Raw genomic sequence first — 9,199 nt, 5'->3', positions numbered from 1 at the left:
AGTGATTTTTAAAGACATCTTTAATTGGAGTTCAGCCAAAATGTCAGCTAAATACAATAACCATAGCAGAATCAATTCATACACCTGCATGTATGATGTAACATGGCCTAACAATGTTAAATAATGGGTAAAACTTAATTTGGGTCGGTATAAGCCCACTAGAGTTTATGTATCCTATTCAAAAGGATAAAAGCATTTGAAATTGGCTGCCTATTACCAGATGGCCTAGGTCACTTCCAGCATAGGCTAGGCCAGAGGTTCCCAAACTTAAAACTGCCGAGGCCCAATTGCAACTCTGATGAGAGGGGGTGGTCGGTGGGAATATTCAAATGTTTCAGCCGATGACGTAGACGACCCTGCAAATTTTGAACAGCTCACCCAGAGAACGAAGACAGGATACATTCAGAAACCCTTCTCAGGTTTGTATATGTGTGGAAGCACCAGACACAAATTAACACCCCAAATCCCAGAAAAACTTCTGTATTGTGTGTCTGCACTTCAAGAGGATTCTTTAGAACTGCGCTGCATCTTCTTTCTGCAGGATGACAAAACACACAAGGTTAGGCTGTAACACAGGAGCAACCGACAGTGCACTTCACTTAGTGACCTCCAGCAGTGAGGTACGAACAGGCTCAGGACTTCCAATATAATCAGTGGGTTCAGAAACACGGACCAGAAGTGGAATATCATCATCGCTAAAAATGGCGCGCACACACACACACACACACGAGAATACACTACAATTATGGTTTCAACAAACACAAGACACTACTCAACTACTCAAGCACTCACTTGTAGTCAACCTTCTGGGAAGAGGCTTTGCGCTATGTGCCATCGAGGCCGTCCGGCTTGTGGAAGGTGCTCTGTCCAGATGCAGAAACGACCGATATGGCCACCAGGAGCAGGCTTCAGCAGGTCCAGCTTGTTCACATTCTGCAATGTGATGCCTACAGGCAGGAATCCACAGGGTTAATATACACATGTAACTTGTGTAAAAACAGCACTTTACTTCGTTACCTCTCAAAAGTGAGATATGGACAAGCTCAGGACTTCCAACATAATCAGTGGGTTCAGAAACACGGACCAGAAGTGGAATATCATCATCGCTACACATGGCTAAGGTAGAAGTTATTCTGCAATGAGCTTCCTGAAAGCGTTGTTAGAAGCTACCATCATAAATTATGGAATGCTCCACAGTTGTTGCTCAACAAAGCCTCCAAGAAATGCAGTCCTAGACGACAGAGTGATGTTACTTACTGTGGGGCTCAAAGTGCTTTGTGGATCTCGTCACTCTTTAAAATTCTGCACAGATCTGTGTTGGTCATCTTGTGCTTTGGCAGGCTGGACAAAGATGAGGAAGAAAGTCAGTAAAGTCACAAAATACTTTATTGCAAGCAGGAATGACAAAGGATGAGTTACAGATATCTAGTCTTTCATAAATTTCAGACTCTTAAGGACTATGTACACTCAGAACTTCAGCAAGACGTCATTCCTTTCAGAAACACGGACCTTGAAGTGCAAGCTCATCATTGTAGAACACACACACACCTCAGAACAAGCTACTATCATGGTTTCAACACAAACACTCACTTGTAGTCAACATTCCGTGAGGAGGCTTTGCGCCATGTGCCATAGAGGCCGTCCAGCTTGCGGAAGGCGCTCTCTGTCCAGATGCAGAAACGACCGATATGGCCACCAGGAGCAAGCTTCTGCAGGTCCAGCTTGTTCACATTCTGCAATGTGATGCCTACAGGCAGGAATCCACAGGGTTAATATACACATGTAACTTGTGTAAAAACAGAGCACTTCACTTCGTTACCTCTCAAAAGTGAGGTATGAACAAGCTCAGGACTTCCAACATAATCAGTGGGTTCAGAAACACGGACCAGAAGTGGAATATCATCATCGCTAGTGACTTTACTTAGTAAAGGCTTCAAGACTCAGTACAGAGTGTAAAATCCCAAGTGAACGCATTAGGGTATGGGGTATAACTAGAGTAAAAGTAGTGTACTCTTATCTAAAGAGCCATCACATTAGTGGCAGACTGTTCTAGGACTCACCTGGGATGTTTCTGAATGCTCTGGTCACACCGTTGTTATTGTTGAAGACGATGCATGTTCCCTTGCACTGGATACGTCTTACTCTTGACAGCACGCATACGCTGAGAGGCGTAGACCTGAACACAAAATACTACCCAATTCAGGCAGAAGTGTTCATCTAACTTACAGGTTAACATGTAGTTACAGGATAGATCATTTTTAACCTTGACAGCCACAAGCAGAAAGATGGCTTACCTTCTTGATGTCGTTCCAAGCCTTCAGCTTCAATAGCACAGCCTCCAGTCTTCTTGTACCCGCCAACTTAAAATCGACAACCAGGTGCACCCCAGAGATCTTTGACAGAGGCACATGTTCCTGGCACTTTCCTCTGATGAACTTTTAAATCGGAACATTGTGTAAAAAAGGCAAATTGTTCGCTTGAAATTAAATGGCCAGTAAGAGGAAGGTCACCATTAACTAGAACACTCTTAAGTGCTTTAGGCTCAACGTACCACTCGTATCATAGTATACCCCTCATGAGGGTCTCAAAGGTTTAGTTTGCCTAGTAAGTGAAGCACTAAAATGCAGAAGAGCACTGATCCATGATCCAGTGTGACAATTTGAGTCAGCTTCCACTTAATTGAGCCATTTGACCTGCGGCTTGGAGGCCCTCCCTGCGGGCTGAACGGAGAAGTACCTCTTGCCTAACTGTACAGGCTTCAGAGACACGGGAACTTACTGTAAAAACTGAATGTAAAACCATTACACCATCCTTTCCATCTATATTTGTAAAAGTGGGTTTCTCCGGTTAAAGGACCGTTCGACCTACGGTCATCTGCAGTCTCTTAAACATGCTTATTTATGATGGTGAGTAGACATTCCCAGCCTCCTCTGCTCTACCCCATGAGTATGTGTGCCAATAATCCATTTCCCACCGGAGGGATTTTTGCAGTTCCTAGAACGTAACATTCCTAGAAACCTTTTCTAGTGTTCCACCGGAACAAATTTGGGGATTACTAAGTTCCTCTGACCACAGTTCCAGTAACTCTTTCAGCTCCTTCAGAGCAGGGTCTTTTCCCTTTTCCGCATAGGAACCCTTAGTGACCTAGGTCTACGTTGATTGGTCCAACTTATAAGTCACGCCCACTGTCAACCCAAGTTGATTTGGAGACCAGCTCCTATGGCCAGTGGGAATCCAAAAGGCAAATCTGGTTTTAGGGGAGATTAGTATAACTGTTTAGAAGTGGACTGTTCCTCGAACTATGTTCCTGTAACTACTTGGTTGGAAAGTGGCTCCAAAAGAATCTCTTGGTGGATTTAGGGATGTGTATTCAATAAACTTGCAGTTCATTTAACTACATCATCCATAGCATGGCATCATTTTTCCACCTCGCTTCTATAAACTCACACAGCCTGCAGTGAATTTTATAAGACATCTTTTATTTGAATGCATTGCTAAACTGAACTCCAGTGGACTCGTCATAATGTGGCAGCTACCACAGCTGACGCAGAACACCAAGTCTTTATTCAGCCTTGGGGGCAGGAGCTGCAGCTGCCTTCACCTTGGGATGCTTCTTCTTGGGCTTCTTCTTGGACTTCAGCATTTTCTCCTTGATCTGGAGAACAGATGATTAAGACCATTAGGCTCCTTACAACCAAGCTTCAAGTGCAGTCATTAACAGGCTCTAGCAAATTGCTTATGGCAGGGGGTCAGCAAGTAACTGGCAGCAGGCCAGCATTTTTCTTAGCCAATAGATGGTGGGCCAGAGTATACTAATTTTGAAACTCAGCTGTGGTGGATGTTCTATTAGTCCACATATCTACACAGAAAACGGATTAAAAAAAAAAAACACTTGTGAAAAAACAAACCATGGATGGGCCCATTAATGGTCTACTAAAAGCTCTTGAACCCTCATCTCCCATTTCTTTACCTCTCAAAAGTGAAGTATGGACAAGCTCAGGACTTCCAACATAATCAGTGGGTTCAGAAACACGGACCAGAAGTGGAATATCATCATCGCTAGTGACTTCACTTAGTTAAGGCTTCAAAACTCAGTATAGAGTGTAAATTCCCAAGTGAAAGTATTAGGGTATGAGGTATAACTAGAGTAAAGGTGCACTCTATCTAAAGAGCCATCACATGAGCCACAGAAAACATAAAAAAACTATCTCCCATTTCAATATTGTTAATAATTTTAGCAATGATTGACTGTTCAACATAGTCTGACTTGTTCTTCTTTGGATATAGTCTATTATTCTTAAATATACGGTTGATTCACCTCCTGACAGACAGTGTTACAATGTATATTGTTTGCCTACAAGAAATATTAGTGTGCAGAGTGAGGAGCAAACTACAGGAGTTAGCTGGGAGAAAATGTCTTAAGTCAAAAAGTCGAGGGAAGTTTTACCGCAAGAGTATAGCCTTGCTAAAAAGGAATGAAAATAACTTTACACTCATCTTGGCCGGTTTCAGAAATGCAAAGTCTGTATCTGGTGCGCAACAACGCTGTCGCTGTTTGAAAAGAACATAAGGGCACCTTCAAGGTGGCCTATCCGCACCAGACACAGGAACAAAAATGCAACATTGAAGCAGGGGGCTATGCACAACCTATCAGGATCCTAGTGCGTTCTGGTGTTCGTTCTCTTTTATTTAAGCACCCACACTCTGATTGGTGAATAGGCTACTCGTAAATCAATATTGTAAAATAAAAATAATAATCTGACAGGCCAAATAATATTGCTGGTGGGCCAACTTTGATTTAAAACTGTAGTTACTGGGTACCACTGACAAACACAATGGCATTCTGGTAATGTCTGGCAGGCAGACTACTCACAGCTGGGTTGTGTGCCATGATGGCGCGGCGGCGGAACGTCTTGGCATATGGGTTCAGCTTCATCATGACCCTCAAGTTCTTAAGAGGATTCTTCTTCAGGACTCTGCGCTGCATCTTCTTTCTGCAGGATGACAAACACACACACACAAGGTTAGGCTGTAACACAGGAGCAACCGACAGTGCACTTCACTTCTTGATCTCAAACAGTGAGGTATGGACAAGCTCAGGACTTCCGATATAATCAGTGGGTTCAGAAACACGGACCAGAAGTGGAATATCATCATCGCTACACTTGGAAGTTTTCATTCTGCAAAGAGTTTCCTGAAAGCGCTGTTAGATGCTACCATCTTAAATGATGGAGAACACAGCTGTTGCTCAACAACGTCCTCAGGAAATGCAGTCCTAAAAGACAGGGTGAGGTTACTTACTGTGGGGCACGAAGTGCTTTGTGGATCTCGTCACTCTTCAGAATTCTGCTCAGGTCTGTGTTGGTCATCTTGTGCATTGGCAGGCTGGACAAAGATGGGAAAGAGTCAGTAAAGTCCCAAAAAACACTTTATTGCAAGTAGGAATGACAAGGATGAGTTACAGATATCTAGTTTTTTTAAAGATTTCAGACTCTTAAGGACTATACACACACACACACACACTCAGAACTTCAGCAAGACGTCATTCCTTTCAGAAACACGGACCTTGAAGTGCAAGCTCATCATTGTAGAACACACACACACACACCTCAGAACAAACTACTATTATGGTTTCAACACAAAGACAATACTTAAACACTCACTTGTAGTCAACCTTCTGTGAGGAGGCTTTGCGCCATGTGCCATAGAGGCCGTCCAGCTTGCGGAAGGCGCTCTCTGTCCAGATGCAGAAACGACCGATATGGCCACCAGGAGCAAGCTTCAGCAGGTCCAGCTTGTTCACATTCTGCAATGTGATGCCTAAAGGTGGGAATCCACAGGGTTAACACACATGTAACTTGTGTAAAAACAGAGCACTTCACTTCGTTACCTCAAAAGTGAGGTATAAACAGGCTCAGGACTTCCAACATAATCAGTGGGTTCAGAAACACGGACCAGAAGTGGAATATCATCATCGCTAGTGACTTCACTTAGTAAAGGCTTCAAAACTCAGTACAGAGTGTAAAATCCCAAGTGAACACATTAAGGTATGAGGCATAACTAGAGTAAAAGTAGTGTACTCTATATAAAGAGCCATCACGAGTGGCAGACTGTTCTAGGACTCACCTGGGATGTTTCTGAACGCTCTGGTCACTCCGTTATCCTCGTTGAAGACTATGCATGGTCCCTTGCGCTGGATACGTCTGCGGTTCCTCATCTTACCCTTGCCAGCACGCATACGCTGAGAGGCGTAGACCTGAACACAGAGGTTGGATCAGACAAAAATACTACCAATTCAGGCAAAAGTGCTCATCTGACTCACAAGCAGAAAGATAGCTTACCTTCTTGATGTCGTTCCAAGCCTTCAGCTTCTTCAGCAGAAGCACGGCTTCCTTGGTCTTCTTGTATCCCTCAACTTTATCATCGACAACCAGGGGGACCTCGGGGATTTCCTCAATGCGATGGCCTACACAAGAGCATTAAGCGTGCATGAAGCAACTACAGACACATCACACATCAACGCACAGCTATATGGCCTAAAAACAGCAAGATCCACCAGAAATGTTCTCAGCCTTCGAAAGGGATGAGCCAGAGATCAAGCACAGCCCTTCTGCAAACTGAGCATCATTTGGCACTGAACTGGTCTAATACCACCATGGGAAAGGCAGGCAAGACCATTCAGTGCAAAATCTTAATGCTGTTAAATCTTTTACAAACTATGCAACATAAAAAAAAACATAGAATTAGAACTGCACTGCTGCATTTTGAGCACCATTAAAGCAGGGAATCCACAGCCAAATTGCACTTTATAACCATAAACTTCAGTTAGATGGAAAAACAGTCATCACCTTCACCAACTCGAGCTATTACACAGCTTTGAATTTAGTTTGTCATTCTCAAGATAAACCCTTTAGCACATAATTTGCATTGCCCTTGCTCTCAATCGCACAGGTGCAGTAAGCACAAACATACCCTTAGCCATGACCAGGGCAGGCAGGGCTGTTGCAGCTAAGGCTGAGCACATGGCGTAGCGCTTCTGGGTGATGTTGATTCTGCGGTGCCAGCGGCGCCAAGTCTTGGTGGGGGCAAACATACGACCTCCACGACACATCTACATAGGAGTCAAGGCAATATTGCAGAACCCATAGAACACCCAAACACCATCTACATCCATGTGTAGTCACGTCATCTTTTTCTGTTCCTGCTCAGAGTCAAGGTTCGTCAGGCTTCTGTGGTGACATGTGACGGCAGGCAACCGTCGTCACACACAGAGTAGGACGCAAATTACACCATCACTGCAAGCTGCCTCAAAGATGCAAAACGCCTACTCCTTAAGATCATACCACACATTGAGTTAGCAATGACCTAATACACCGTTTTGACAGAAGGATACGTTTCCGAAGGCACCCTGACCAGAGCGGTGGGTACCGCCTCCACGCACACGGGGGATACGGGCCACTGCTCTGCCTGTGCCCCAGGACTCAGCGCTGGTCTGGTGACCTGATAAAACACAGAAAACAGAGTATGAGGCTCGTGCATTTATAAGCCCTGTGAAACAAAAACAAAAAAAACTATCGAAGAGTAGTTTGGACATAATTATATTGACTAGATTAGGCTCATCAGTACTTCCAACGTTATCAGGACATCAGAAACACGGACCTAGAAGTGGAGTATCATCAGTGGAGCTTCAAAGTCATTATTGTAGCGGTCACAGGAATATTGACACTTACCGGCCAGCTCACTGACAGCGTATGGCTGACGGCTGTTCTTGCGCATGTTGGTGTGCACGAAGTTCACCACGTCAGGGCGGATGGGTGCTCTGAACACTGCTGGCAGCACCACATTTTTACCGGAGGTCTCTCCTTTCTCGGAGAAGACCGAGATTAATGGTCTGGCACAAGCCTGGAAGAAACAGGAAGCAGCTTAGAAGAGTAGGAATGGCATGCAAAAAGGTGAACATTTCTCCTGCACTTGCTCAGAATTAAGTTTCAACAAACATCTGCGACAGCATGTGACAGTAGGCATCTGTCGCTGAGCACAGTGTCAGACGCAAATTACACCATCACTGCAAGTGGTAGCAAAACTGTTTTTGAGATAGTTTTTTTGATGAGGTTGTACATTTTGGCATTACAGTGACTAATCTTTGGTTGACCATTTCAACCAATCAAAACATGGTAATCGCTAAATTATCACTTTATTTCTCGCACTAGAGCAACATTTTTGAAAGACCATAAACCTGTATTTACTTCTCCGGTCACTACGAGGCCGCAGGCGGCAGGTTGAAAGCAGCATTTGCACGCTAGCAGGCATTTACACATGTAAATATCATTTACTTGCGTATTGCGGTTAACGAACGCTCCCTTTGTTTGAACGAACGCTAAATGAGACTTAAACGATAAGGGCAAATCTTTACAATCAAATTAACAGGGTGAAATTAATTTTGTGTCGAACTGTAGGCCTACCATGCCTTAAAGCTAATGTTATATGCTAACATTCGCCAACACGCCAGTCGGTGAAGACCTATACTTCTAACCACAAACACATGACTTTATATAATGCAATCACATCAATAATACTGGTTGGTCACTGTGCCGCTAACTACGATCGTCAGTGGTAACATATCGACTACACTTTAATCACAACTTATGTTAAGGAATTTCTCAAATCATTGGCGAGTCACCACACGTGTAATGTTAGCTGCTAGCTTCAATTACGGCTCAAAATGGCTTCCAAATCCTACGTCTCAACCTTTTAATAATACAGGTATTAAATTGTATTCCACGGACACATGGCTAAAAAATATACTTTAATACAACAGTTACGATCACAAATATGAAGAGAAGTCACAAAAATCCAATTGAAAAACATACCATTTTATATTACTCTTCACGGCTCGCCGGGAACCACGCTCCTGACACGATGGCGGCCACGGAAGAAAAGGAAGTCGGTATAGCACCTTCAAGGAAATATATGCATCCGACATGTAGTGACTTCCGACAAGACTTGGTCCTGCGGTTAACTTTGAGTTTATGCTATATTAGTACTCGAGTAGCACTCCAAATAATATATTATTACGGTTAATTGAATGTGTAGTGTACAGAATTCATAACTTATCACTGAACAAATAAAAAGAAGAGGGACTATATCTTATGAACTATTTAATGTTTTGGCGGATGACAACCACAGATTTGACCGAACT

At 43.6% G+C, this 9,199-nt stretch overlaps 1 protein-coding gene, 12 non-coding genes and 1 pseudogene across 13 annotated transcripts; all 14 read right to left on the bottom strand.

Moving 5' to 3' along the window:
• Nucleotides 1–2: 2 nt before the first annotated feature.
• On the bottom strand, nt 3–2,438 carry LOC143138077 (large ribosomal subunit protein uL4B-like; annotated as a pseudogene).
• On the bottom strand, nt 629–698 carry LOC143110321 (small nucleolar RNA SNORD18). Its single transcript, XR_012984121.1, has one exon. It is a non-coding gene; the product is annotated as a small nucleolar RNA SNORD18 (small nucleolar RNA).
• On the bottom strand, nt 1,040–1,109 carry LOC143110305 (small nucleolar RNA SNORD18). The gene has a single exon (XR_012984118.1). It is a non-coding gene; the product is annotated as a small nucleolar RNA SNORD18 (small nucleolar RNA).
• LOC143110350 (small nucleolar RNA SNORD18) lies at nt 1,464–1,535 on the bottom strand. Its single transcript, XR_012984126.1, has one exon. It is a non-coding gene; the product is annotated as a small nucleolar RNA SNORD18 (small nucleolar RNA).
• LOC143110299 (small nucleolar RNA SNORD18) lies at nt 1,842–1,911 on the bottom strand. The gene has a single exon (XR_012984117.1). It is a non-coding gene; the product is annotated as a small nucleolar RNA SNORD18 (small nucleolar RNA).
• A 1,020-nt stretch (nt 2,439–3,458) lies between the features above and the next one.
• Nucleotides 3,459–8,944, bottom strand: rpl4 (ribosomal protein L4). Its single transcript, XM_076266568.1, has 10 exons — nt 8,871–8,944; nt 7,731–7,902; nt 7,394–7,500; nt 6,973–7,111; nt 6,342–6,466; nt 6,127–6,256; nt 5,664–5,820; nt 5,302–5,385; nt 4,874–4,994; nt 3,459–3,655 (listed from the first exon to the last, which is right to left on the bottom strand). The coding sequence occupies exons 1-10, from the start codon at nt 8,871–8,873 to the stop codon at nt 3,563–3,565; spliced, it is 1,131 nt and encodes a 376-aa protein (XP_076122683.1). The 5' UTR covers nt 8,874–8,944; the 3' UTR covers nt 3,459–3,562.
• Nucleotides 3,993–4,062, bottom strand: LOC143110292 (small nucleolar RNA SNORD18). The gene has a single exon (XR_012984116.1). It is a non-coding gene; the product is annotated as a small nucleolar RNA SNORD18 (small nucleolar RNA).
• LOC143110313 (small nucleolar RNA SNORD18) lies at nt 5,093–5,162 on the bottom strand. Its single transcript, XR_012984119.1, has one exon. It is a non-coding gene; the product is annotated as a small nucleolar RNA SNORD18 (small nucleolar RNA).
• Nucleotides 5,520–5,591, bottom strand: LOC143110343 (small nucleolar RNA SNORD18). Its single transcript, XR_012984125.1, has one exon. It is a non-coding gene; the product is annotated as a small nucleolar RNA SNORD18 (small nucleolar RNA).
• On the bottom strand, nt 5,911–5,980 carry LOC143110329 (small nucleolar RNA SNORD18). Its single transcript, XR_012984123.1, has one exon. It is a non-coding gene; the product is annotated as a small nucleolar RNA SNORD18 (small nucleolar RNA).
• LOC143110380 (small nucleolar RNA SNORA35) lies at nt 6,560–6,687 on the bottom strand. The gene has a single exon (XR_012984135.1). It is a non-coding gene; the product is annotated as a small nucleolar RNA SNORA35 (small nucleolar RNA).
• On the bottom strand, nt 7,203–7,300 carry LOC143110357 (small nucleolar RNA SNORD16). Its single transcript, XR_012984127.1, has one exon. It is a non-coding gene; the product is annotated as a small nucleolar RNA SNORD16 (small nucleolar RNA).
• On the bottom strand, nt 7,616–7,685 carry LOC143110335 (small nucleolar RNA SNORD18). The gene has a single exon (XR_012984124.1). It is a non-coding gene; the product is annotated as a small nucleolar RNA SNORD18 (small nucleolar RNA).
• On the bottom strand, nt 7,973–8,070 carry LOC143110367 (small nucleolar RNA SNORD16). The gene has a single exon (XR_012984129.1). It is a non-coding gene; the product is annotated as a small nucleolar RNA SNORD16 (small nucleolar RNA).
• Nucleotides 8,945–9,199: the final 255 nt, after the last annotated feature.

This window comes from Alosa pseudoharengus, unplaced genomic scaffold, assembly GCF_046254945.1.
Source record: "Alosa pseudoharengus isolate Yale_2024_CS ecotype anadromous, Long Island Sound unplaced genomic scaffold, YU_APseudo_1.1 YU_APseudo_1.1_scf_10, whole genome shotgun sequence".
In the NCBI taxonomy this organism is placed as follows: Eukaryota; Metazoa; Chordata; class Actinopteri; order Clupeiformes; family Clupeidae; genus Alosa; species Alosa pseudoharengus.
This window is presented reverse-complemented; position numbering and strand designations above follow the sequence as displayed.

What these genes read in the sequence shown, in the direction of transcription:
- rpl4 (XM_076266568.1), bottom strand. An exon ending in TGCCCTGGTCATGGCTAAGG is followed by an intron (nt 6,467 to 6,972) that starts GTATGTTTGTGC and finishes GCTCTTGTGTAG; the next exon opens with GCCATCGCATTGAGGAAATC. An exon ending in AAAGCACTTCGTGCCCCACA is followed by an intron (nt 4,995 to 5,301) that starts GTAAGTAACCTC and finishes GTCATCCTGCAG; the next exon opens with AAAGAAGATGCAGCGCAGAG.